At 37.3% G+C, this 27,736-nt stretch overlaps 1 protein-coding gene across 1 annotated transcript in view; it reads left to right on the top strand.

The window, feature by feature from the left end:
- Window positions 1–27,736, top strand: part of LOC117376380 (citron Rho-interacting kinase) — a 58,974-nt gene that overhangs the window by 25,703 nt on the left and 5,535 nt on the right. The window contains exons 10-35 of the mRNA XM_055224102.1: window positions 2,279–2,374; window positions 3,327–3,443; window positions 4,224–4,333; window positions 4,640–4,814; window positions 6,702–6,899; window positions 6,980–7,033; window positions 10,427–10,624; window positions 13,530–13,723; window positions 14,451–14,586; window positions 14,671–14,775; window positions 15,203–15,343; window positions 15,806–15,925; window positions 16,073–16,286; window positions 16,637–16,783; window positions 17,113–17,136; window positions 17,732–17,896; window positions 18,535–18,715; window positions 19,053–19,141; window positions 19,223–19,327; window positions 19,515–19,684; window positions 20,347–20,394; window positions 20,930–21,010; window positions 21,727–21,862; window positions 22,702–22,841; window positions 22,920–23,012; window positions 27,124–27,232. Of these exons, the coding sequence (XP_055080077.1) occupies window positions 2,279–2,374; window positions 3,327–3,443; window positions 4,224–4,333; window positions 4,640–4,814; window positions 6,702–6,899; window positions 6,980–7,033; window positions 10,427–10,624; window positions 13,530–13,723; window positions 14,451–14,586; window positions 14,671–14,775; window positions 15,203–15,343; window positions 15,806–15,925; window positions 16,073–16,286; window positions 16,637–16,783; window positions 17,113–17,136; window positions 17,732–17,896; window positions 18,535–18,715; window positions 19,053–19,141; window positions 19,223–19,327; window positions 19,515–19,684; window positions 20,347–20,394; window positions 20,930–21,010; window positions 21,727–21,862; window positions 22,702–22,841; window positions 22,920–23,012; window positions 27,124–27,232 (3,346 nt within the window). The remainder of the gene's footprint in view (window positions 1–2,278; window positions 2,375–3,326; window positions 3,444–4,223; window positions 4,334–4,639; window positions 4,815–6,701; window positions 6,900–6,979; window positions 7,034–10,426; window positions 10,625–13,529; window positions 13,724–14,450; window positions 14,587–14,670; window positions 14,776–15,202; window positions 15,344–15,805; window positions 15,926–16,072; window positions 16,287–16,636; window positions 16,784–17,112; window positions 17,137–17,731; window positions 17,897–18,534; window positions 18,716–19,052; window positions 19,142–19,222; window positions 19,328–19,514; window positions 19,685–20,346; window positions 20,395–20,929; window positions 21,011–21,726; window positions 21,863–22,701; window positions 22,842–22,919; window positions 23,013–27,123; window positions 27,233–27,736) is intronic.

The following is a 27,736-nucleotide window of genomic DNA, read 5'->3' as shown; positions in this document are numbered from 1 at the left end:
AAAGTTTAACACCACATACCGATACACAGAAACTTTTTCGAGTAGTTCTAACTTTAGGCAATTTGAATTTCTCATATTCTCTAAGATTGTATGTTCTCTCTTTGGCTGTAAACAAAACTTGCAGCTTACTCGGTAACACGTTTATGGAAGCTTTAAATAGTATAGTTAATGTAACATATTTTACAAGATCAGGAATTTTTAGGAGCTTTGAATATATGAATAAAGCATGTGTGTGCTCTAAGTATCCGACTTTATGGATGATTCGCAAAGCACGTTTCTGTAATACAACTAATGGATTAAGTGTAGATTGGTAAGTATTCCCCCACACTTCAACACAATAAGTGAGGTATGGGAGTACTAAGGAACAGTATAAAGTACGTAGGGCATTTTGATCAAGGTAGTTTTTTGCTTTATTTATTATTGCGAGGCTTTTTGAGATTTTGCTTTTTATTTGTCTAATATGGGCTTTCCATGATAATTTATTGTCTATTATAACACCCAAAAATTTTATCTCATTTACACTTTCAATTTGAACATCATCAATCAGGATTGGTAGCTCTGTATTAATTTTGGAATTTCCAAAAAGCATAACTTTTGTCTTCTTTAAATTAAGCGATAATTTGTTGCAATCCATCCACTTTTTTATTTTGTCAAGTTCCTTGTTTACAGTACAAATGAGTTCATTGTAATTTGGACTACTGTAAAATATGTTAGTATCATCCGCAAATAAAATAAGTTTTAATGACGGGGATAAAGATATCATTTATGTATATATTAAACAGTTTTGGCCCCAAAACGGAGCCCTGGGGAACTCCACAAGCAATACCAAGCATATCAGAAGTGTGCACTCCCATTTGTACAAATTGTTCTCTCCTTGTGAGATACGTTCGTAACCAGTTGCCGGCTAGTCCTCTGATCCCATATCGTTCAAGCTTTTTAAGTAAAATGTCATGATTGATGGTATCGAAAGCTTTTTTCAGGTCTATAAAGACACCAATAGCATGTTAACTAATGACTGAATTAAAAGATATCCTCCAAGTGCTTTAAAAATATTGTGGCAGTGATTAGTGGCTTATAGTTCACAATGACTATGAGTCCAGAACCTACATAATAACAAAACCTAATTGTAAAATTCAATTTTGTTATATATATATATATATATATATATATATATATATATATATATATATATATATATATATATATATATATATATATATATATATATATATATATATATATATATATATAAATAAAATAATTGATAAGAAATAATACATTTTAATTTGGTCCTATGTATTCATCTAGTGACTCCCATTCATCAAACCAATACAACATAGAGCCTGTTCAACCACAACCGTAAACCCCTCATATGTGGCCTCTTAAATCCACTCTTTAGTCTTTAGTTAAATCTGCCTGAATCCATGATTTGAGTTTAATGGAGTTTAAATGTCTTCTGATGTAAATTTGCAGTGACTCAGTGTATTAAAAGCTCATTATCGCTGCATTTTCCATGTTGCTGACACATAGGAGCTGATCCAAAACTCGTTATTAGAGTCACATGGACTGCCATATGAAATGTCATTAAGGAATCCAACAACAAGCACGTTAATGTTTGGTTTCAGGACACGTGTTTTAAAAATATAACCTGTGTGATCCCTTAAAATGTGTAAGTTTAGTCAAACGTAGAAATTAAACTAAGCACATATACAGTTGTTAATTATAGGTTGTTTGTAAGTGTTGTGTTGTTTTGGGTTTCAGTAGTCAAGAAAATAAAAGACAGTTTGAAGCAACAAGATTTTATATTTCTAGACTTTGTACAAAGAATCCTTTACTGTGCATAACAGTGAAATAATTTTTGTACCTCATTTAAACCTTATTCAATATAACATAGATTCAATTAGCATACGTTTTACCTCGGATCTGCAACTACCTGTTTTCTAAAAGACTGACTCAAATTGATGTGAAGTCTACTAACTGTAAACAACTCTGACCTTATCCTTTTGCCTAACTCCTAACCTTAACCAACCGTGTTCCTGACCTTAACCATAACCATGTTCTTAAGCATTGTCACTACAAACAACCAATCACCGCGGACTGTCCCTCCGGAGCATACTATCGAGCACCAACCTGTCAGAAAGTCTGTATTTCAAAATTGTAAGCCTGTTGCTTTGGCCACAGGGAAAGTCAACCTGAACAACTGCCTTAAGAGCTGCATGTTTTCCTAATATCTGGCAGTGTTTCTATAAATAAGCCCATGTGTTTGATATTTGTGCAGGAGCTGGAGGAGAACCTGAGGGAGACACAGTCCACAGCTCAAAGACTGGAGACCCATCTGAAGCAGAAGGAGAAGCTCTATGAAGACAAAATAAAGGTACTGTTTCACGTAACATACTCAGGTACATGTTAATGAATGCACTCATGGCATTGGTATTATCCTGCTATATCTGTCATATGACTAGGGCTGTAGTCGACTAAAGAATAGTCGACTAAAGAGATGTCCTGTTGATCAATTAGTCGACTGAAAAGGGGGCAAAAGCTTTCAAGATTATTAAGCATTTCTGTGTATCTGACCCTAACAGCACTCAAAAGACTACCCCTGCACAGGATTTATTTAGAAAGTGTTAGGAGTACTATTTATGCAAAAAGTACTTGGAAACAATGTATTTATATAAAGGTAGATTAAACTTCACTCACTAACTTCTCCTTCCTGCTGTTGTTCAAAATAAATCATTATAAGCCAAACTAATTTGGATGAACCACCTGCTGATTAATTGACTAAACAACTAAAGGCCTACAGCCCTACATATCACATCACAAAACTTAACAATTGCTTTTTTGCTGCCCCATCTCATTCTCAATTAAACAGAAACCTTTGCTGCTTAGGTCAAATCCAGGCAATTGTTTTTTTTATAATGTCAGAATTCTATAGACCAGTTTCAAATAAGCATTAATATGCCCATATCTGACGGCCACATGTTTACATGTTATCTATGTGTTATCCTCTGGGTGCTCTGGTTTTCCTTATCGACCTAAAAAAGTATAATCGGCAAGTACACAGGTTGCCAGGTTGAAACAACATTCAAGTTCTCATATTGTAATACATATAGATGGGGTTGGGAATCAATTTGTTCATCTTAAAATGTAAAAACTACTACTCTTTCCATTCTTAAAAGATACGGAGCATTCTTTTTGTCAACAGAATGAGGAAGTGTTGCTATGTGCTAAGTTTAGTTAGCCTTGAGTTTTGGGTGGCCTATTGCTGGTTCCTTTCACACCTTTTGTTCATGGTGTTAAATGAAAGCTCTGGTGGTTGTGTGGAGCAGGTGCTGGAGGCCCAGATGAAGGCGGACATGGCCGACAAAGAGATGCTTGAGTCCAGTCAGAGCAAATATGAGGAGGAGGTGCGCGAGAAGTGCAGCATCATCAGTGAACAGAAGGCGGTAAGCGGCCGGCAGCTTGGCAATGACACACTTTCAAATTCAACACTTATCACACTGACATACATTCCCCTAATAACACTGTGAATGCCAACTGCAGATTTATTGGAGTGCAATTTAATACTATATGTAATGCAAATAGACTAACAGACCAGAGGCTCAAGCTAGTGCTGATGTCTGCTGTGTGTAAATAAAGCATTTGTTGTTAGTTGGTTTACTATTGAAATAGATGAGTAGCTATTAACTAAAAGTCACAAAAGAGTTAGCCGACAGCTAGTGTAGCAATAAATGATAAACTATATGTTTATATTTCTGAAAAGCTAACCACTAAAGGCTTATGGTGATGCAAAGTTTGCCTTACATTTAAACTACAAATTATCTGTGTTTTAGTATTGGATTAAATGAGCAGTGGGTTAACCAAGAATTTTGGTATAGTATAGGTGGTTATGTTTTGTCTTTAGAGAGTGACAAAAGTAATTCTATATTTCCATATAAGTGTTAAAAGAAAAAAAAAAAATTAGTAGGATATTTGTAACTTCTGTTAACATTTACCATTTACATTTACCAGTTATGTTTTTAGGCTACTCCTCTTAAATGCTAAAGACGATGGTTTGGTTTCACTCTGGTTGTCCATAGACATGCAGGCTTTGTGTGAATTAGTCATTCCAGCATAGCAACTGATGTCCATCTCAGGCACATTTTCCTGGTATAAGCAAATGTCTCCCAAGGTGTTCGTAATATATACAGATATATTGTTGTTGATTTTTTTTTCATATTATTTAGACCATAAATGCCATGGACTCAAAGATGAACAGTCTGGAGCAGAGGATTGCTGAACTGACGGAGGCCAACAAACTGGCAGCAAACAGCAGCATCTACACACAGAAAAATATGTAAGTGCAGAATGCAGACATTTACCCACTCCTGTCACAGGTGGGTTGCAGCAGGAATCTTGTTAAATTTTCATTTAGAGACCCCTGACGATATGTTATGGTCAATAAACATTAATTTTCATTGCAAAATCATTTACTGTGCTGTTCAGAATTTGACAAAAGCCTTTACAAAGTGATGTGAAGGTCAGTTTCACCTCTATAAATTATATAATAAACACAAACGTTGTTTGTCTGGCGGCTGCTCATGTCCCACACAGTGTCAGATTGAATTACACCTCATAGAGATGTGGTTGCTGCTGTTGTTAGGAAAGCCCAGGAGGAGATGATCTCAGAGCTTCGGCAGCAGAAGTTTTACCTGGAGTCTCAGGCCGGAAAACTGGAGGCACAAAATGCTAAACTAGAGGAACATCTGGAGAAGATGAGCCAACAGGAGCAGAGCAACAAGAGCCGCGTGATGGAGCAGGAGACACGGCTCAGAGAGGTGAGAGAGCGGGGAGTTACTCTTTAAGGTTAAGGTTTAACGTATTTTACTGAGTATAAATCACACCAGTGAAAAATGCATAATAATGAGGAAAAAACATATATAAGTCGCACCGCATCCATTGAATTATTCATCCTGTCGCTTCTGAATAACTCTGCCAGCACCGGAAGTAGATGAAGCACCACGTCCGTGTGGCTGTCATACAGATGCACAAGCGTAGAGTGCCCTCGTGCGATTGTTAGTGTGACAATAATGAAGATGTGAAATTATATATTTAAATAATTTTACATATGAGTCACTTCTGAGTATAAGTTACACCTCCAGCCACACTATGAAAAAAGTGCGACTTATAGTCCAGAAAATACAGTACTCCGCATTTGAAACTTTGATACACCATCAGATTCTGTTATCTCCCCTCGAGAAATGTATGGGTATTCAAGGAACAGCCCTGTGTTGGTTTCTCTGTGCTCTCAAGGCTCAATATTAAGTCCTGTTCTGTTCTCTTTATATTTGCTGCCATTTGGTTCTATTTTTGAAAAGCATAAATAAAACCACCAGTGACTTTATTCATGCCCTGTCTAATTGTCTGCAGGTTATTAAAACTTTTTACACCTCTACAAGAACAAAACACAGATTCTTATCTTCCAGAAACTTGTATATTTCTGGACAGTTCTTTTAAACTGGAAAAACAAATTAGCTCAATAGTCAAAACCAGCTTTATTCAATTGCGCCAGTTAAGTAAAATCAAATCTTACCTTCCCTTTAATGAACTGGAGAAAGCAGTCCATGTCCATATCACATGTTGGTTTGATTATTTCACTTCTTTATAGTGTGGGCTGTCATGTTTTAACAGGCTGCAGATGGTCCAGAATGCAGCCAACCTTGTGCTGACAGGGACCAGGACACCTGTGCTAGCTCAGCTGCACTGGCTCCCTGTCTGCTACAGGATTCATTTTAAGATTCTTTTGATTGTTTTTAAATGCCTGAATGGATTGGCCCCACTTTACCTATCAGAGCTGCTGTCTGTTCAGGTCCCTTTTAGGACACTTTGCTCTGCACACCTGCTCCTCTTGGATGTACCTCATACTCACCTGAAAACTGGAGGAGACATTTTCGCTTCTGTTGCCCCACGACTTTGGAATAACCTGCTATTCAGCATTAGAACCAAAAAAAAAAAAACTTAACTGTTTTAAATCCACACTAAAACGTGCCTTTATGCACAAGCTTTTATACAAGTTGAGCTGTTTTTTGTAGTTTGAGTTAGTTTTTCTATTTTTATTCTTTGACATTTAGTGTTGCTATTTTGTGTCTTTTATACTGATTATAGTCTTTCTATTGTTGTCCTGTACTGTAAAGCATTTGGGCACCGTAGTTTGTTGTAAATGTGACCTTTAAACATGTTATGTTTATACCCATGGTATAAAAGTGCATGACAGATAGTGTATAGGAAGCTGTAGGACACCAACTACTTACTGAATTCATCATGACTGAATGATTATTCAGACATTAATTAATTAACAATCAATAATTATATTCACAGACTCCAACTTTGCCAAGTCCCCTCACAATTTTATCACATAGATAGTCCCAGTATTAAATAAATGGTACAAAAATAAAACATTTTTGGATTTGGAAAATGCTATTTGTAAATATTTTCAATGAAAAAGACTACAAATAACAAAGGCACATTATAAATAATTTGATGTGTTGACAGATAATTGATGATGACCTGATAGTTGAAGTTACACTCACTCATTCATTAGCAAGGCCTTGCCTAAGGAGACAGTGGTAATTTTCAATTTGGGTAGTGGTTAAAAAACAGCAACCTAAACTGCTAGTATAATGTTGCACTACTCAACCAGTCTAACTTCTGTGTGGTGTGCATAGATCGGTCTGGAGCATGAGGAGCAGAAGCTGGAGCTGAAGCGGCAGGTGACAGAGCTGACCCTCTCACTCCAGGAGAGAGAGGGGCAGGTGACATCGCTCCAGTCCACACGCCACGCTCTGGAGGGGCAGCTGCAGAACGCCAAGACTGAGCTGGAGGAGACCACAGCGGAGGCCGAGGAGGAGATCACTGTGCTGAGGGTAAGGCAGGCACAGGGACAGGGGACAAGTTTAACATGTTTAAATAAGACTGTGACATCTGTTCTGTTTTACTGCTGTAGGCACATCGAGACGAGATCCAACGCAAGTATGATGCACTGAGGGACAGCTGTGCGGTAAGTCTTTATAGATAATAGCTCATAGAAAAACAACATGCTTGTCTTAGCATTACGTGGTGTAAATGAATCCAAATTTATTCTGTTGCTAAAGGATATAGCTTGTCTTGATGTTATATAATTTCCAGTCATTTCTCCACTGCACATAAAAATGCTAATTATTTAAGGTGCTAGTCTCCATGGAGATGTTATTGCTTTGCCTGGAATGTTCTACAGGCATTAACCTTTCTATCTTGCATTTATTTAATTACAGATGTTCTTATTGCCTCACAAACACACATTCTTACTGTGAGCAGATTTGCCTCTCCACAGATCTGACCTGTAACTTTGCCTAGTTGTGCCATCTGCTAAACGTTTCCTGGGAATCAAGCAGGTGTTGCAGGAATGTTGTTAAGTGCACATTTACACTGAATACATAATCATTTATTACACATTTAATGAACTCTTAGAATATTTGAAAAGCATTATGAGAAGGTTTAGGCCTTTGGGGACTAGTTGGAGGTTGGCAAGGGGTCTTTCTTTATGTATAATTCAAAATGACTAAAGATACATTAACTTATTGTTAAAGATTGGTTCAGGCATCATAATACATACTTAATAAACTAGACCTATCCTGTCATAGAAGTTCTTTTTTCCACCAATAGCAAACCATATGTCATAAGCCTCAGTGCAATCCAAATAGAATTGATTGGAGAGACAATAATTATTACACTTTAGACCAAGGCTGCTGCTCATTTCACAGCTGTTCTCAACAATATTATGAACACAGTCGGGCCTCAATGACTGCGTGGAGATCACTCTTCAGTTTACTCTCAGCAATTCTGTCATGAACACAAACAAATGCGAGTGCCACAATTATCAGCACTGATCTTGCTGGAACAGACTGCCCATGGCCTCAGTCTCCCATCTCTATAAAAAAAGTAGGAAGATTATTAGAATCTTTTTAAATAATCTTTTCTTTCCATTTCTCACTTTTCCTTATGCCAGTAACACTGCTTGGAAACTGTAACAAATGTAGCAACTCTTTACAAAATGACAGTTAAATAGTGCAACGCAACCAAATATGTTTTGGTGACATTTTCCAAAACAAATCTTATAAATCAATATAGAAGTGATAGTAATAATATTAGTAAGTACTGCAGTATTATAAATTGTTGTAGTAATACTAGAAGTATGCTTGCTGCAGTTGCAGTGGTTGGAGTATTAGTAAGTAATTTCAAATGCGTGTTCAAGAAGGTATGAAGTAATAGTGGTGGAAAAATTTGTAATCATACATGAAGCAATAACTATAGTACTATAGTACCCAAACCCTGGTCATTCCTTCGACCAGGGTTTGGGTTCTTCCCACTCACCTTGAGACAGATCAAACCTCTGTTTTACGCACTTTGCCTGTGCACAGAGAAGTATATTCAATTCACTTAATCTTTATTCTGGACTCATGGTCCATTTTTAAAACAGACAAGGACAATGACAATACAAACAACAAACATTTATTTTTTTAAAAGACAACCATAGCAGTGTCTCCACATCTTGGACTGATAGCGTGCACTGAATCTTATATTTGTGAGTGACATAATTTTTCATTTTCTGACTTATTCAGTCTGCAAGTAAAACTGTACATTAAAGTTCTTCGTGCGGCTTGCACAGTGTTCCCTCGTGCAAAATATAAATCAAGTGCATGTTAAGAATATGTTTTTTGTATTGAAAACGAAAACTCATTCACCTTTTCGTTAGTGGGCAACATTTAACCTGAATCACTGTTTGTCCAAAATATTTCCAATGTACTGTCATAGGAATGGAATACAATAAGTCTTATTGAATTTGTGTGAAATGGCCAAATTTACGTTACAGCATTAGCCAAAGCTTAAACAAGTTTGCCTCACATGATGTCACTGTATTTTTAATAACATCCGGCCCTGATACTCCATTTCCCACTCTACAGGCTTTAATTTTCCTATTATGAGTGACAGGCATTGAGTTACAGATGATCCGGATGCAAGTTGGTTTCTTTTTGAGTGGCTCTATAGATCACTCTGACACATGATTATAGTGAGCACAGGCACACGCCACATCTCCTGTTTCTGCTTTCCTCTGCCTTAAACTACTGAGAGGCTGCTGTCTGTCTGACCCGGGAACTGCATTGAGGATAAAGAATATGTATTAGACTTAACTGTACCATTTTCTGGCATAAACTGGCTATGCAGATGAATAGGACCTTGTTAACTGTCAACTAAAAGGAGGGTCTCTAAAAGCTGAAGGTAGTCCGGTGGCAGCAGTGACGCTACTTAAGATTTAAATGTATCAGTCTATTATATTAAATTATTGACTTGGATCATCTAAACCAGGATTTTTGGCAAACTAGGCCCCCCAATATATTTCTTTTTAAGGGCACCCACAAAACAGCGGTGGAGATGTGGGGAGTAGAAAAAGTTATAGTATGGACAAGTACTAGAATTTAGAAATTTTAAATTATTAACCATTAATTTCACCACTCTTCAGTGTTGAGCTTGTCCTTTTTGGTCAACAGGTTCTTTAGAGCTTTAAATAATGTTTGATCATCTTGTGAGATTATCAAAAGTACACATTGTGATTTTTACTTTGTAACAATTTTTTTCATTATTTCAACCTTTCAGAATAAATTTTACATGATGTACCTTTAATAATTAATGAAGACCTCAAAAATCTTTCCCATTTTTGTTGTGAATAAGTATGGGAGAAAAAGTAGATTTTAGTCTTATGCTTTCAGCTTTCAGTACCCATTTTTCACTGATTAAAGGAACACATGTGCTGATGAACGATTAGGCACTTGATGTTTTGTAAAAAAATAAAAAATAAAAAAAAAAGTAGCTCCGACCTCATGCAAGAATGACTGCAGCATTATATCACTGACCCAGATATGGGAATCCTGTATTAATGTGCAAACTTCACACTTAAAACTTGACTGAGTGGGAAGCTAGGTCTAGAGTCAATCTCAGACTTTTGCATAATACACCCTCTTTAACCTATTGTAGGTATAGCCACCACACAACACAGCGCAAACACAACATTCAAGTTGGCTGTACTAACTTGACTTAAAGGTGCATTATGTAACTTTTATGGTGGGGACTGCCTGCTTGTCTCCATGGATATTGCATTGCTTTGCCTGGAATGTTCCATCTCTATACCCATGTCCATGGCGACAAACAAGTTAAACACCATCAGGCCAGGGTACAAGTCAGATCTTTGGAGAGGCAATCATGCATTCTGAAATGCAATTCAAAAAATGCAAGATGCCATACTGTGGAATATTCCAGGCAATGTCATCATTTTTCATCACATTAAAGCATATTACTGTAAAAATGGACTGATCTCCTCTTCTGACCTTTTTTTCTTTTTGAATGCTTGCATTTGCAGGTGATCACAGACCTGGAGGAGCAGCTGACCTCACTGTCCCAGGAGAATGCTGAGTTGAACCGTCAGAACTTTTACTTGTCCAAACAGCTAGACGACGCCACAGACGAGAGAGAGGCTCACCTGCAGCTCAGCCAGGAGGTTGACCAGCTCAGGAGGGAGGTGGCTGACCGCGAAATGCACCTCAACAACCAGAAACAGGTCAGTTTTATTGTAATTTATTTCATATTTTATTTTATTAGATATTACACAAGCATATTCATTGAAATTCAACCTCCTGCAGTTTCAAGTAAACGCCTCCAACAACTATCCTCTACCACTCTGCCATCTCCACCGCAGCAGAACAGTTTGCCTCCTCAATATCCTTCCCTTCCTCTTTGCTATGTGTTATACTTCAACCTAAAACCTGAACAATGGGCCTTTAGCTAGGAGGTCTTGACCAAGTCTAGCTGAAGATTTGGACATAGGTTCCTAGGCACTGTACACATTGCCCAATCTGCACTGAGGGATTGGTCATTTCTGACAATTTCCCTCACTAGGATAAAGTATACTTCAAACTTAGGGACACTGTAACTTTTCTAGTGGAGGATCGGCACCTACTTGTCAACATGAAGATATCATGGCTTTGCTTGTTCCATAGTTTATCATTAAACGTATCAATCTATTTTCATGGAAGCAAGCATCTGACCCCCAAAGGCCAAGTTACAGGTCAGATTTCTGGAGAGGTGACCCCAACTCACAGTAATGTTTTTTAAGCAATAAAATCTTCTGTAACTGGAGACTTGTAAAATAGATAAGTTGAACCAGTACGGAACATTCCAGACAAAGCATTACCATGTCTATGGAGAAATCAGGTGGTGAACCCCCCACTAGAGAATTTACATAGAGCTCCTAATTTGTCTTTGTACACACTGGATAGTTACTAATCTTGTCATCAGTTATATCTTGAAAACATATGACACCATAGCTTTACTCAAAAACATTATTACACTGAGTTTGGTGATAACTCTGCAGCAGCACTTGAAATGTATTTGAATTTGAATTCCAAATATAGAAGTTGTCATTTTGTTGCTATTTCTAAACTGAGACACTAAGTTTGCTCCCACTCATTTTCTGGCATTTGTACATAATATCGACTGCAGTGACACATGACCTAGACACGCTGATGTTGTCGGTGTTCAACGTAAATCCAGAAATCCTCAGGAAAGCTCTGGATGTTGCCGAGGAGGAAGAGGAGGCTGGGCTTAGAGTGATGCATTGTGGGAGGATGTGTGTGTGTGGGTGTCCAGTAGCCCGCACTGCTTTGGGTCGTTGTGTAACCAGCCCAAGTCATAGACGAGGGACGAGTGGGCGGCATGTGTCATCGCTTCACTCCCAGGTCGAGATAGTGTGGACTTCAGAGGGCTGCTGTGCTGGAGGAGCTATATTTGGACATGTTTATACTGGTTCAATGCTCTGCAATGTTAGAAATTAAAGCACTTTTGTATGGGCATCAAAAGAGGAAGCAGAAAATTTGCATAATGGTCTGTGTTTGTCAGAATATGTAAAAATAAAATGTTTTGTAACCAAAGCTAAAACTGATTTTGCAAGTCAGCTCTAAAGGTACTACATGTAGCATTTGCATTTGAAATTTGACAAACATGAACTATATATATATATTCCCAGATATAAGATAAACATGTCCAAATCCTATATAATGCTGTTATAAAGTTATAATGCAGATTTATTCTTAATTACAAAAACATTGGACATGATGGCCAAGTTGTTTATAATTTGATGTTTTGGTTCTTAAGACAAACAGCAATCATGGCGCTTATGTTGTTGGTGGAGGGTGGGAGCATACAGTAATTGCATATATTTCTCCAATGAGCTATGTTTTGCATGTTTTTGTGAGTGTGAAAAATAGGGGGCACGAATTTGCATAATGGTCTGTGTTTATCAGAACATGTGAAAATAGAAACCAAAGGCGGGTGGGTCTGGAGCATTCTGTGCAAGTAAACAGTACTGCAGCTATCTTTGACTACACATCACACTAACTGCTGTAGTAGAGATGGCGATAGCAGAGATATACTTGGATATTTGTACTGGTCTAATGCAGTACAAGTTTGCATATTTTTTAAAAAGGAAAACTAAAAGCTAGAAGGATCCAGATCATTACAGTCATTTGTGAGTGCAGTTGACGTGGTCTTTGTTGTTGCTTTGGGTTGGCAATGCATTTTGTAAAAGTTAAAGATGCAGTATCTATCTTTATTTATATGTTTACATAATCTCGCCAATATTTTCAGCAAGCATCTTTCTCCTATCATTATGTGTTAGTGCATTTTGTCGAAAAAAAAAAAAAAAACACTTTTAAAATGATGAACTATGTCCGATCCTGTGGGTGGCACTTAGTTCTGTTGCTATAGCTACTAAAATGTAGGGCAGGTACTGACAAACAACAGCAAATATTGTTCATTTTTACCTGAAGTGAAGATTTTAAATGTATCTATTGTAATAGTAAGTATCCGTTCAGTTGGTGGAGTATTCGCCTTCTGATCTGAAGGTCTGCACGACAGTCTCTACTCTCATTAGTGCATACTGTTGTTGTGCCTTGGACAAAACAATAAACGAGATTAGTCTCGCGGCTACCAGATAGCAGGACACTATAGTTCTCTTGTGATCACAATAAGAATAAGTATAATGGATAGGGATGGGATGAGATCTCATACCAGATCAAAATCTCTCTGCACACATTCAAATTTTTTATATTTAGGTCGGACAAAAAAAGAGTTGGTACTGGGAAGGTACACCTTTTTGAGAGGCTGTAATAAAAAAATGATAAAAAGCAGTAAAAAGCATAACTCTATAGCTACTCCAAAAACTTTTGTCTAGTTGACAGAAGGAGACAGTAAAAATAAATCAAATACATTTTTAAGACAAAATTATCAACTGAAACTCAAAATTATATATTATGTTAAAATCTCATTTTGTGTCATTCTTATGGACACAATCTTGGGTCTCATCTGATCTTGTCTGAAATAAAGGATAACACATATTGTATCATGTTGTACCTTTGTATCATTAGATCCCTTATTAGACTTGGTGCCTATCTTGACTCTTACTGTAGAACCTGGAGACCCTGAAGACCACATGCACCATGCTGGAGGAACAGGTGATGGAGCTAGAGTCCTTAAACGACGAGCTGCTGGAGAAAGAGCGGCAGTGGGAGGCCTGGAGGTCCACTCTGGAGGAGGAGAAGAGCCAGGCTGAGAGACGTGTGCGTGACGTACAGAGGCTGCTGGACACTGAGAAACAGAACAGGTGATTTATATAATAAGAGAGTCACTAATCTAAATACTTTATTCTCACTTTGTCTACCTGACTGAGGTAACATTTTATAATAATAATAAGACAAATAAATAACTTAAATGATTTGAACATATGGCAGCAGAAGACATCTCATATTGTTTTTATATTTCCAAATGTATCTGTCTCTTAATGTCTTTAGAAAAAAACAAAAACAAACAATATTTAATAAATTCAGAATACACTTTTTCAAGACTGAATAAAAGAATGTTTTATATTCAACTGACGCATTTGGGGGTCACAAATGTCATATTTTTCTTTTATTCACTCTCTCCCTGTCTACCTGACTGTCTAATGTTGATAGACAGAAGACCGGAGACATTTCATATGATTTCTATCTCTTAAACATGTAGAAATACAAATGGTGATATATTTATAAAAAATATAAAAATTATGTATTTTTACTTTATTTAACAAATACTGTTATTTGTGTGTTAATATTGTTAGTATTAATATTTATATTGTTACTATGTATTATTGTTAATTAATTAATAAATGTATTAAATAATATTGTTAATATGTATTTTTAGTATATGTAACAAATTCACTCAAGTATTTATTTTTCAAATGACACACAAAAAGGTTCAGTCCTACATTTATCATTTTACTTCTGACTTATTTCCAAGGGTATGTTGTAATTCATATTATATAATATAGTAGTGATATCTCAATTTTTCACCAGGCTCCGTGCTGAACAGCGCAGCACTGAGTCCCGTCAGGCCGTGGAGCAGGCAGTGAAGGAGCATAAGTCTGAGATCATGGCTCTGCAGCAGGCGCTAAAGGACCAGAAACTGAAGGCTGAGAGCCTTGCTGACACTGTGAGAACTTACACTTTCATCATTAACCCTTCAGACTCTGAGCTTCTGAGCATTCATAACATAACAATACCTCTATTTCTGCAGCTGAATGACCTAGAGAAGAAGCATGCCATGTTGGAAATGAATGCACGCAGTTTACAGCAAAAGCTCGAAAGTGAGAGGGACCTCAAACAGAGACTACTAGAAGAGGTAAAAGTTGAATTGTTAGAGATATTTTTTTCAAAAAGTGACTCACTCAAATGTTCTATAATACGTTTTCAACTTTTAAGTTTCTGCTTGTTACAATAAGCCTTCAATGAGTTGTTCACAATGTGCTGTTGATTTCTAAAGTGTTTACTGTACGCAGTGACCACCTAACAAAGAAAAACACTTCAGACCACGTAGGTCCCTAATTATTAACTAATTAACATAGTCTACATAGAGAAACTTCAGTGTATTTCCAGACACCTCTGCAAACTACTCATGGTTGTATAGAATAATAAACTGAATGTTAAACTAATCTGAAGGGTTTGTGTCCTGCTATTACCCGGGAGGTTGCTTGGTCACAAGAATCTCAGAAAGCAAAGACATGTCTTTCTTTTTACTTCAGTAAAACATAAGCCTGTTTTCTCTTTAGCAAGAAAAGCTGCAGCAGCAGATGGATGCCCAGAAGACGCACATCTTCCGTCTTACACAGGGCCTTCAGGACGCTCTAGACCAGACTGACCTCCTGAAGACTGAGAGGACAGACCTGGAGTACCAGCTCGAGAACATACAGGTCTCACACTTGCACATTTATGTTGTTTATAAGTAGTCGTAAAAATCATTATCTTAACTGATAAATGATTATGAAACAATAAGAATATGAATAGGAATAGACCTGAATGATTTGCACTTGTTTTCTGTTAAATGTATGACTATTACTATGTAGCCTGTCTTGTCAAATCTTATTGTACAAGAACATGTAAAGTTGAGAAAATTCACCAAAAACGTCACAAACTCTAGCATTAAAATTCCACTCCTTTTAATATGCTTTTGTAAACTGCCGTCTTGTTGTTTTCGTAATGTACCAGTTTTTTGTTTCAAAGTGATTTGCTCCCCTTGGCCCTCCCTGTAGCCCTTCTTGTAGTCCACCTTGTAGCCGTCTCTGTAGTCATCCCTCCTCTGTCCCATGTATGCACACCCTTTGTGTAAATTAAGTATTTGAGGTGAAATTGATGGCACTAGTGATGTTCACTAGCTCCACCTGCAGGCCGTGTACTCCCATGAGAAGGTCAAAATGGAGGGCACCATCACGCAGCAGACCAAACTCATCGACTTTCTTCAGGCTCAGGCCCATGGCGGCTCCAAGAAGAAGAAGGTTAGGGGCACTTCTGTTGTTATGTGCTGTTATTAAATCAAAACAGAGACAGACCTGCTTAAGAATATATTATTTTTTCAGAATTTTTTTTGTCAAGTTATATCCTTGATTAAACTTTTAACCTTAATTCTGTATCTTTGTGTCTAGGGTCTCTTTGGTCGCCGCAGAGAGGACCTCATAGCTGCGATGGCGGCCCAGGCTCAGGCCCAGGGGCAAGGACAGGCCTCAGTAGCGTCCCCTCCTGTTCCACTGCAGTACAGCGACATGAAGTCTGCCCTAGACAAAGAGCGGGCCCGCTGCTCTGAGCTGGAGGATGCTTTGCAGAAGATGAGGGCTGAGTTGAGATCTCTCAGAGAGGAAGGTGAGAATATAGTTTTATACGGGTTCCAACAGGACTCTTATTTATAGTAAATTAAAAAAAAGTAGGTGTGTTCATGTCTATATCAAGATGAGAAAAGCATATTTTTTAAACGAGTCGGGCAGGTGCTGGGGAGTATAAATTCTAGCTTCTCAGACCAGTACCTTTTGATTGAAAATGACTTCTGGTTGACAATCAAAATATCTAAAAAAAACCAAAAAAAAACTTTGAAACCTTTTCTACTGCATACCTTTACCTTCATTTAAGCACTAATCACCAATATTCTCTCAACTCTATTTTATATACTACTGGACAATAGAGATAACAATGTACCTTTAAAATTTTCCCTATAGCTCTCCAGTACAAAGACCACAGCCCAAACCCGTCGTCCCGTCAGCAGATGATGATGTCATCGATGGTGAAGTCCCCTGAACACCAGCAGGGCCCTAGTCTCAACCCCTCAGGCTCAGGGCGTAGGAAGGATGCAGCCACTCCAGAGGGTCAGTCTGAGACTACCACAACCAAAGGCATTTACACTTTTTTATTTTAAGCACCAAACTGTATGATTTTTACTCTGTACGGGCAATATTTTGTGAAAAAGGACAAAGACCCCCAGATTATGTCACTATTTTAGATTGTTCTCACAATATACTAATTTACTCAATATCCGCAGTTTGCTGAAGTCCAAACTAATTAATTTCATGTTAACCAATACCTGTAGGCCCTCTAAAATGTAGAAGAAATAGTGCATGCACAATTGCCCTCAAAGCGAACAGGCCTAGATCACTGATGGAGCTCTTTGTATATTTTCTTTTCACACATCTCTCAGAAAGAAGGAGAGTCACTTTTGAAAGTAAGTCGCCCCAAACTCACGGTTTGAGCACAGTTTGGTCTCTTCTCCTTTTGCCTCATCCACATCCTCGAAAGGCCAGATTTTAAAAGCTCTGCACTCAAAATGTCCTATCACTCCAGAAAGGAAATCATTTGTTTCTCTTTTGTAGTGCATAGTTTAAGAAATCTGAAGCTTTTTGTATATAATTTGCTGAAGCTTGGTCAACCTGATTTGCAGATTGTCTTCTTCTTAGTAATCACAAGCACGTAAACTTCATATGCCTTGCAATTATTAAAAAGAGTTATAACACTTAGTTCAGCTCAAGGTAGCTATTGAGACATTTCTTTCCTACCACAAACTCATGGTTCTTCAAACTGTTGCATGTGTAGCATGTATGAAAAATGTGTTTGCAGGGTTGTTTATTACATCTACATTATTTGACTGAATAAATCTTTCCCTTGATACAGCAGTGGGAGCAATGCACAGTCACAATTTCCGTTTTGGCAGTGGCTTGTTATGCATTTTACTAATCAACCTTTTATTTCCACTCACTTAAATACTGTATTACTTTAACGCTGCTATAATGTTAAATGTATTGCTTCCTGGTTGTGTCCAGAGTACAGCAGGCGCCTGAAGGACAGTCAGAGGGACAGGGACAGAGAGCGGGTCCACCACAACAACACGGCTCACCGCTTCACTGTGGGACTCAACATGAGAGCCGCCAAATGCACTGTGTGCTTGGATACTGTTCACTTCGGACGTCAAGCTGCCACATGCCTCGGTAAGCATCATATTTAATCTTTAAAGTTCAACAACCTAGATATTAAATTCGCTTGGGTGTAATTCCAAAATATATTTAGTCTGTCCATGTTTGTTAGCTGTAAAAGCTCCCATATTATGCAAAAGCAACTGAGCAACTCAAAAAACTAAAAGTGAGTTGTATTTTTACTGTTTTATAAACATGACAAACAGAACTAGTTGATTCTACATTGTTCACTGTCGCCCACTTATTCCTCACTTTCCTAGCACATTCCTAGCATACTGCATTGAGTGCTTTCCGCAACCTTCAGCTAAGTTTTGCCATCAGGATAATGCTAACAATGACTAGCATGCTAACCAGCCTTTCTGGAAGATAAAAATGTTTTAGAATTACATGCAGACAGCACACAGCAGCCTGTCTTATTTTGACCCTGAGTTGTTTTTACATTATATATGTATTGTGGCAAGACAAATTGTCCTTTATTACAAAAAAGAAATGTGTATAATCTCTTTAACATACTTTACTACTTAAAAGGTATTAGTATGAGAAACCCAATCTAACCATTTAAACTGACACCAACCAACACGTGCATAGTGAGGCATTATATAAGAAGCAGCCCCTCTGTTTGTTGTATTCATCTAAACTTTACCCACTTGTAGAGTGTCATGCATTGTGCCACCCGAAGTGCTCCCCTTGCCTCCCTGCCACTTGTGGCATGTCCAGTGACTGCTCCCTGCACCTGTCAGATGGCCCATGTCGGGACAAGGGCAGCTCCCCATGTCCTCAGCTCAAAGAGGCCGGGGGACACATGCACCTGGAGGGCTGGATGAAACTGCCCAGGTACGAACCACACCCAACCAATGTCTACCCACTTCTGCTTTATAGAATAGGAAATGGATGGCATTGATCTCAACAGATTTTTGTGTTTTTATGGTAACATGTTTTATTAAAAGGGTTTTGTTTTTGTTTTTGTTGTTTTTGTTTTGTTTTGGGTTTTTTTTTCCTGGTGTTTAGTTAAGCAGATCTAATCCTGATTATTATTTGGGCAATTGCAGTGTACATTTTATGTCAGATTCCTGGTAATTGTTTAGTCCTTGCTCAATTTATAAATCATACATTTTACAGTCACAATTTTAAAATGAAATTAATATTGATTTATTTTCAATGTATTTTATAGGAATGGAAAACGAGGTCAGGGCTGGGAGAGGAAATATGTTATCCTGGATGGCACTAAAATTTCTATCTACGACATTGAGCCTAGAGAAGGTTATAAACATTTAACACTGCGATATACTTTTTATATTACTTATATCCTAAGAAACTTTTTTTTTTTTTTTTTAATTTAAGATGCAGTGAAGCCACTGGAGGAGTTTGACCTGTGTCTGTGTGATGGAGAAGTGATGGTTCATGGTGCTGTAGGTGCCTCAGAGCTTCCCAATACAGCAAAGTCAGGTAAGACTTTAGTTTTAGACTTTAGTCTTCAGAGTTAGTTTGGCGAAGAAAAGGGGTATAGCTTATCTATGACAGGAAAATAAACAGTTTTGGTTTGTGGTTTGAGTGAAAATGTGCTCCCATTATTTCACACAACTTCCATGACAATAAAAAATAGATGAATTATCAAAATCTCTTTATTTGTCAGATGTTCCTTACGTTCTGAAGCTGGAGTCTCGCTGCCACACCCCCTGCTGGCCGGGACAGGCGGTATACTTCATGGCTCCGAGTTTCCCGGACAAACAGCGCTGGGTGGCAGTGATGGAGTCTGTAGTGGCCAGTGGAAGAGCCTCCAGAGAGAAAGCAGAGGCTGACGCAGTGAGTATTTAACGTTACTGGACTCATAATACAGTTTTTTTTTTACATTTACTGATGCTGTGATAGCAAGTGAAGTGATAGCAAATGACAGTTACTGTTTACTACAGAAAGTTTCTCTTACATTTAGTAGGACCATGGATATTGCTGGGATTCAGATGATATCACAACATTTTATAGGTCAATCATATTTCATACAGATGAGTCGCAGCTAAAATTACAAATGCATTTTGTTGTTATATAACAAGGTCAAGGGTCATGTCTAGTCACCACTGAAATGATCAGGTTCAACATTTACAAATTTTGATATTTCTAATGAGAATACCATTTAAGGAGTGTCCAATGAGAGCACTCACTCTCCTTTTCATGGGCACCTTGATCTTGTAGTATGACATCCAATATTAGAATCTGAAACCCACTAACATCATTGAAGTTACAAGGGCAAAACGAAATATTATTGAGTTGTATTCACAGTCAAATGAAAATCATCAAGTTCAATCAGATTATGCGTTCTACCTCTTCCATGTCATTAATTGTCCTCTCTCCTCTTCTCTCTCACTGCTGTCTGTTGCTTTGCCATCCTGCCCCATTGTTTGTCCATATATGGGCATGTTTTATTGATTTGCTCATTCGGATCACCTCATTGGGTCTCATTGAACTAACAGGCCACTGCTGTGTCCCAAAGACCAATGCTTCTGTCTCCTCTGGTCAAGGTAAAAAAAAAACAAGATGTGGTCTGCTCTCTCACTGCACATCCTCCACCTGTCTGCTGCATGCCACTTCACACACGTTTCTTTTGATTTAGGATAATTTCAATGTATTGTCAAAACATATGTGTTCTGTCCTGGTTTGTCACCCCTCACCAAGTTGTGATGTCAAATTCTGCATTGACACTGTAAGAACTGACAACAATTTTGATGTACTTTTCTTACCCCAAATGCCTCACAAACCCCTGTAGACACTGGGATTCACGTCATTCGTTCTTTTATTTTTCAGCAATGAATGACAAAATATAATGAAATGGCAAAATACTGCTTCAATTATGAATCATTTTAATTTAAAGATAAAAAACAACATGTCAAAATTATTTACCAATCAAAGAAGTATTTTTTCATATGTGTTATTAAAGCCTGACTTGGTCCCAGCTTTGTCAGACCTATATGTCCCTTTGAGCTCTGGGATCACTTTCAGGTCACAATCCCACTCACCTCTCACCTTTGACCTTTCTTTGCTACCTTTCATTTCCAGAAGCTGTTGGGGAACTCTCTACTGAAACTGGAAGGAGACGACAGGCTGGATATTAACTGTACCCTTCCTCTCACTGATCAGGTACGACTTAAAGAAAAATGTAAGTCTACTCGATTCATGTTTCACAGATATGTTATTGTTTTGGCTAGTATGTTCCACAGCAAGACATTAAACTTATCCTGCATGCATTCTATTAACAGAAAACTATTTACTTGACAGTATTTCACAGTGAAATAGTAAGGCTGTCCACAGATCTGACTTGTAACTTGGCCTCGTCTCCATATAGATAAATACTGTGGAACATTCCAGATAAAGCAATATATCTCCATAGAGACAAGCAGATGGTAGACCCTCCACTAAAAACTTACACTTAAATATTGCTCTGAAAGAATGTGTTTAGTTTTGAGCTAGCCCAATATACTGAGGTGATATTATATTATATTATCACTTGATGCCTGAATAAATGATAGACCTATTATTTCTTAAATGTCACATCACACCAGGCTGCTCTGACAAAAAAAATGTAAAAATTCATTCAGTGTTAGCTTGGAGAGCCATTACTAATATGTGGGTGCTATGAAAAATGCATTTATTCACATTAAACTAAAGCAAGACAGGACCCTATCTGTAAATATCTCAGTGACGTGTGTGTTGTTTTGTCAGATTTCTGTCCTATTCATCATCTAACAGACATCTATGGGCTGCTCGGGGCTCATAGCCAGGACCTGCTCTCAACATGTTGCGTTCAGCAGAATAATTTGTTTTGTCTTCTCTCCATTTTTGGGATATTTTTACAGATTGTCCTTGTTGGTTCAGAGGAAGGACTGTACGCTCTGAACGTCATCAAGAACTCCTTGACCCACATCCCTGGCCTGGGTTCCGTCTTCCAGATCCACGTGGTCAAAGAGCTGGAGAAGCTGCTGATGATTGTTGGTCAGATGTCATGTGCTTTTGTGCTTCTTTTATTTTAATTTATTTTATTTAATCTTTTTTTTTTACATCCAGCCTTGGTGACGTGACATGAATTGTAGATAAGACGTTTGAGTAGTTTTGATTGGGTTAATTTTATTTGATAATGGACACAGAATATTTTGCTAGTTTCATAATATGTATGACTAGTTTCAAGACCATTAAGCTTCAAATAAGCTAATAAATTTGCAGATACTCACTGGCAACTCATTTGGCTTAAAATGAGAGGTAATGTATTGAAACCAGTCAGACAAAAATCAAAACAGCAATCTAGGTTCATCAAGTTAGTACATTTTAACTGGTAAATATTGATATCTGAAAGGGAGAAGGTCCTGATATTAGTATATTTAGTTCTATTTTTGAACTGCTTTAGGCCCAGTTTAGACCTGGGTAGATCTGGTAGTAATCGGAAATATTTTCTTAGATGGTACTGTCTACAACCACATAGAATACAGATGTACTGGAGAAAGGGAGGAGATATTCAGTTAATAGATGGAGTCAGGGACTACAGATGGAAACTAGCTTCAGCTATAATCTGGTGTAAAGCATCTTTAATGTTCTTGCACATTGTCCCTGTCAAATAAGCTAATAAAAAAATAAAGAAAGAATAATTGTTAGATGCCTCAGCTTTGTGTAGGTCCCAAACATGGATAAAAGGTTACATCAGTGAAAAATAAAATATCAAGACAAAATTAAATTTACTCAATTTACATTTAAGATCAATTGATTTGTAAATATTTAATTGTTGATTTCAATAAAATTCTTGATCGGTTCATAACTAAACACATTCTCTTGTTCTCCAGGAGACGAGAGAGCCCTGTGCTTGGTGGAGATCAAACGTGTGAAGCAGTCCTTGTCTCAGTCCCACCTGCCCAGTCAGTCTGAGCTCAGCCCCTACATCTTTGAGACAGTCAAGGGCTGCCACCTGTTTGCGGCTGGGAGGGTAAGTCATGATACTATTCAAACAGCAACTAAGTATACACACATTTTATAATGATTAGCTGTGTTCTTTGTTTCACAGGTAGACAACGGGTCGTGTATATGTGCGGCCATGCCCAACAAAATAACCATCCTGCGCTACAACGACAATCTCAACAAGTACTGCATCCGAAAGGTAATTACAGTGGCGTATGTATTTGTGAAATTTTTGTTTTTTGTTTTTTCGTGTTTTTGTAAACCATTAAAAAAAATATCAGCTTTTAATTTTCTGGAGTAGGGTGATCAGTGTAGAATTTAAATAATTAAATCCAATTTAGTTTCCCACTTTGAGTTGAAACATTTAATGAGAGTCTGAATTCACTGTACTAACGTAACTAACTAATACTAATAACTAATAGTAATATTGTTGCCTACGAGTTTCTGAAAACAAACAAATAATATGAAAGTGTTGGTAAGTTGCTATCAGAATGGATAGTTGCACTGTGTTTGTAATGTCTTTCATTTAAAAAAATAAATCTACATGAATTTGGTTTTATATATACACACTGATTATATATATATATATATATATATATATATATATATATATATATATATATATATATATATATATATATATATATATATATATATATATATATATATATATATATATATACCCGTAAATTTCGGACTACAGAGCGCACCTTGATATAAGCCGCACCAGCTAAATTTGAAGAGAAAATCAATTTTGTACATATATAAGCCGCACCTGAATAAAAGCCGCAGGTTTTCATATTGTAACATGAGACATTTACACAGAAAGACGGTGCACCGACACGCTTTTTTTTAAACTGTGCCTGAAAATTGGCACCAACACGACAACAACACGGGATGAACACATCTGCAGGTTTAGAAAATAAAGCTGCACCAACACGGAAAATCTGCTTTTATTTCCTCTGAAAACTTTTGTCGTCTTTTTACATTGACCAAGTTGGATTCATTGATGTCGAGCTTACGTGCAGTGGCTCTATTTCAGGGGTCGGCAACTCGCGGCTCCGGAGCCGCATGCGCCTCTTTCCGCCTCATACTGCGGCTCTGCGTGGCTTGGGAACTAACACAGACACAGCTCACAGTCCTGCGTAAAGAGCCCTGATTTTGAGACGTTGTGCGCACAGGGGTCAGGAGCAACTTTGGCCCGTCCCTAATGACACACTAATAAGCTCGTCCGTAGATGTATCATGAAAATCCTGCTGGAAATCGCCACAGAAATCTATTTGATGTAGTAGCAAGTATATTATCTGCTCTTGTCTCCGCGGTGACGTATCACGTATAACACATCAGACACGACGCATTAAAGTAGAGCCACAAGCGAGTGAAAATGAGCCAAAACAAAAGTCTTTGGAGATCTTTTTAACAAAGGGGAAAAGGACAACTGAGGAGCCAGAAGAAGAGACTACGACCTCCAAGAAAAAGAAAGATAAATTTAACAGACAATGCCTACTTAAAATCTGGGTTTGTCGCTACAGGTGACTCACGCACAGAGTCCGCTCTGCGTAACATACGGGAAAAGCAAATAAGGCAATGAAACCTTCAAAACTGCTTTGGCACATGGAGAATAAGCACCTGGGATTAAACGATACGCTACGAGTTTTTTTGTTGTTGTTTTTTTAAAGAAACTGCGGAGTAGAGTAGACATAATCACATAATCAGCGCGATGCATGATGCAGCGGTTTGGTGAGTTGTATTTTTTTAATGCACTTAAGTTGTTTTTGCCATATTTATCTGCCACGTGTAGAAGGCTTGTCCGTGAAAGTAAAACCTACATTATTCCGTTACATTATTGTTATTATACAGTGTTATCTTCATTTTAGATGTCAAAAAGTATTTGCGGCTCCCAGTGTTTTATTTTATGTGGAAAGTGGGTCCAAATGGCTCTTTGCGTGTTAAAGGCCGACCCCTGCTCTGTTTCCTTTCTGTTTCTTTATCTTAAAAACTGCATCATATCCATTTCATGATGCGCAAAATGATCGTTCAAAATCAAAACTAGTGAATTCTTCAGAGCAGAATCTTTCCCCACGTCTGTCTCACTTTTACGTTTACAGCTAGAGAGCGCCCCCCAGGGGTCGTTATCCAGTAAAATTCCATATATAAGCCGCACTGCTGTAAAAGCCGCAGGGTTCAAAGCGTGGAAAAAAAGTAGCGGCTTATAATCCGAAATTTACGGTATATATATATATATATATATATATATATATATATATATATATATATATATATATATATATATATATATATATATATATATATATATATATATATATATATATATATATATATATATATATATATATATATATATATGCCGATATTTGGACTTTTTCAGCTGTTGGTTTTAAATTTCTAGTATAGGCCAATACTTTGCTCTGGTCGATCTGCTGCCCAAAAAATAAACACAAAAGCTTTTATGCATTAATAAGAAGAGATAGCTACTTCTGACTACAAAAGGTGACTACTGCTCTTGTATAGGTTTATGGTAAAGATAAAAAAAAAAAGGGGGCTTGGGGGAGTTTGCAGTAAATTTAAATCACAGATTTTGGGAAAATAATCCAAATCAGCCCAAAAAATATGTTTATTATAATATTTTGGTAGACCTTTTCAGTCCATAAAATGTGTTGATAATTTCTAGAATGACATTTTGACATAGACTTGATCTGATCTTGATCTCATAGCAGTGTTCGATCTTTTCAATACTGTCTTTTGAGGAGTCTATTCTAAGAAACTCCTTGAAACCGCACAGATTTAAAAAGCTGACCTTAAACATGTGCCTTTCAGAGAAATCCTCAGTATTGATTTCTTTGTCTCTAAGAGTCAACTGCTTCTTATAACTCACTCTAAATGTTAAACTATCTTCTTCAAAACCCTTCTAACCCCACAAGTTGCTGTTTCGTAACAAAAAAATCATCTTACAAAAAACCTATTCTGTAGCCAGTTGGTACGATGAGCCACTCGTGTTTAAAATATGTATGTTTTCTGATGGACCAATTCGGGCAGTCTGTTTCACATACAGAATGAGTGAGTGATTTCCAAATATTTTAGCAGTGGAAATTGTATACAAATATGGTGCTGTATAGTTCTTGCAGTCCCTTAACACTGTTCAGACCTCTTTCAAGAAGTTCCCAGGCCACTATGAAACTAGTCTTGATCTATTAGATTCTCTGTCACGGCAGAAGTGTTTGTCTTCACTTACAATTATAATGGTGCAGTGGACACAGCAGTAAAATAATGCAACTGTCTGATGATGATGTATATATGAGAAAAGCATTCAAGCATCAGCTCAGTTTGAAGGTTCCTGATTTGACCTCAGGTACCAGCATTGCTTATAGTTGTTGTGTTATTGACACTTCAGTCATGGTTTAAGATGTGGCTTCCCTATCCCTACCCACTGCTCTGTATTATAAAAAAGAGACTCCCAGTCATACATTTAGGGTTCAAAATAATGTGCATTTTTTTAAAACAATAAAAGCGTAAATGAGAATCCGCTTCTTGATACAGTAAAATGCCATACTATAAAAAGTGACCTATCAATTCTGCAGTTTTGAAAAGGAAATGAATGTACTTGTTTCTATTAAGCCATTTTAGATCAATATCACAATTTACAATGAACAAAATGTAAAATTGCATTCTACATGTTACAGTTTAATACTAAATAAAGTTGGGGTTTGGGGGTATAAGAAACAGTGTGATTAGTCTAACAGGTCCACACACTTCAAACTCCGTCCTTGCAGTCAGGTGTTTATAATCAGAAACACCTGGCTTTAATTATAGTAGTCTTCCATGACGTCACCAAGTACTTAAAATTGCAAAACACACGTAGATTTAGACATTGACATTGACTGAAACTAGTTTGCATTAACATGACTAGGAACAGTACATAATACTATTAAAACACCATATACACATTTTAGTTGTGAAAAAAGTGGATTAGGGATGGGACAATACAATAAAAAATAATAGTGTTTATCGTGATAAACAGGACGATAATCGTTTGTGGAACATTTTATATAATCGTGATAATCGCCAACAAAGACAATAGCCATTATATCACCAAAATGTGCAGAAAAAAACAACTTCTCCATGATGATCTCTTCTAGATCACTGTTGTTTTCACTTAACTAACAAAGTGCAGTTCTATAACAGTTGTTTAATTTTGTAACCTATTAATAATATTGCCTAAAGTGGATTTAATGTTTAGTTCCACTTTAAAGTTCCTTATCTCGGCCTCTCCTGTATATCATTGTTCACAGGAGATTGAGACTCTGGAGCCGTGCAGCTGCATCCATCTGACGTCCTACAGCATCATCATTGGCACCAACAAGTTCTATGAGATCGAGATGAAGCAGTTTGTTCTGGAGGGTGAGACCACCACACTCCATAAAACATCTCCTCTGCCAAAAGCTCCACAGAAACGCAGGGTCATTCTCAAACAATGTTCAGTCAGATCTGAACCGCTTACAATGTGGTTTTCATAGTGGAGGACCATTTTAGAAGGAAGCAGAGAAAAACTGTGGATTGATTGTGTCAATTTTTCGTTTTTATACATCCCCAGAGGCTATATATTTTACATTTGTTACATAACTCAAATGTTAGAAGGACTGAAACCACGAGTATTCAGAAACATTTGTTTTGCCAGTAAGTTTACTCTAACTTCAAGCATGAACTGAACGTTAATGTATTCAGACCAAACCTGAAAAACAAGAGTGGGCGAATAAAAGTTTTCAAAGCCAATTCTATCGCACAGATAAATGTCTAGACTGTATTCTCCCACGGCCAGCTCTGGGTTAGCAGAAGACAACTGATGGGTCTAAGGATGGTATTAATAACTATCAGTTATTAAAAGCCCAGTAACAATTATTTACC

The sequence above is a fragment of the Periophthalmus magnuspinnatus genome, chromosome 9 (genome assembly GCF_009829125.3).
Source record: "Periophthalmus magnuspinnatus isolate fPerMag1 chromosome 9, fPerMag1.2.pri, whole genome shotgun sequence".
Classification (NCBI taxonomy): domain Eukaryota; kingdom Metazoa; phylum Chordata; class Actinopteri; order Gobiiformes; family Gobiidae; genus Periophthalmus; species Periophthalmus magnuspinnatus.
The sequence above is the reverse complement of the archived record's forward strand: the minus strand, read 5'-3'. Positions and strand labels throughout refer to the sequence as shown.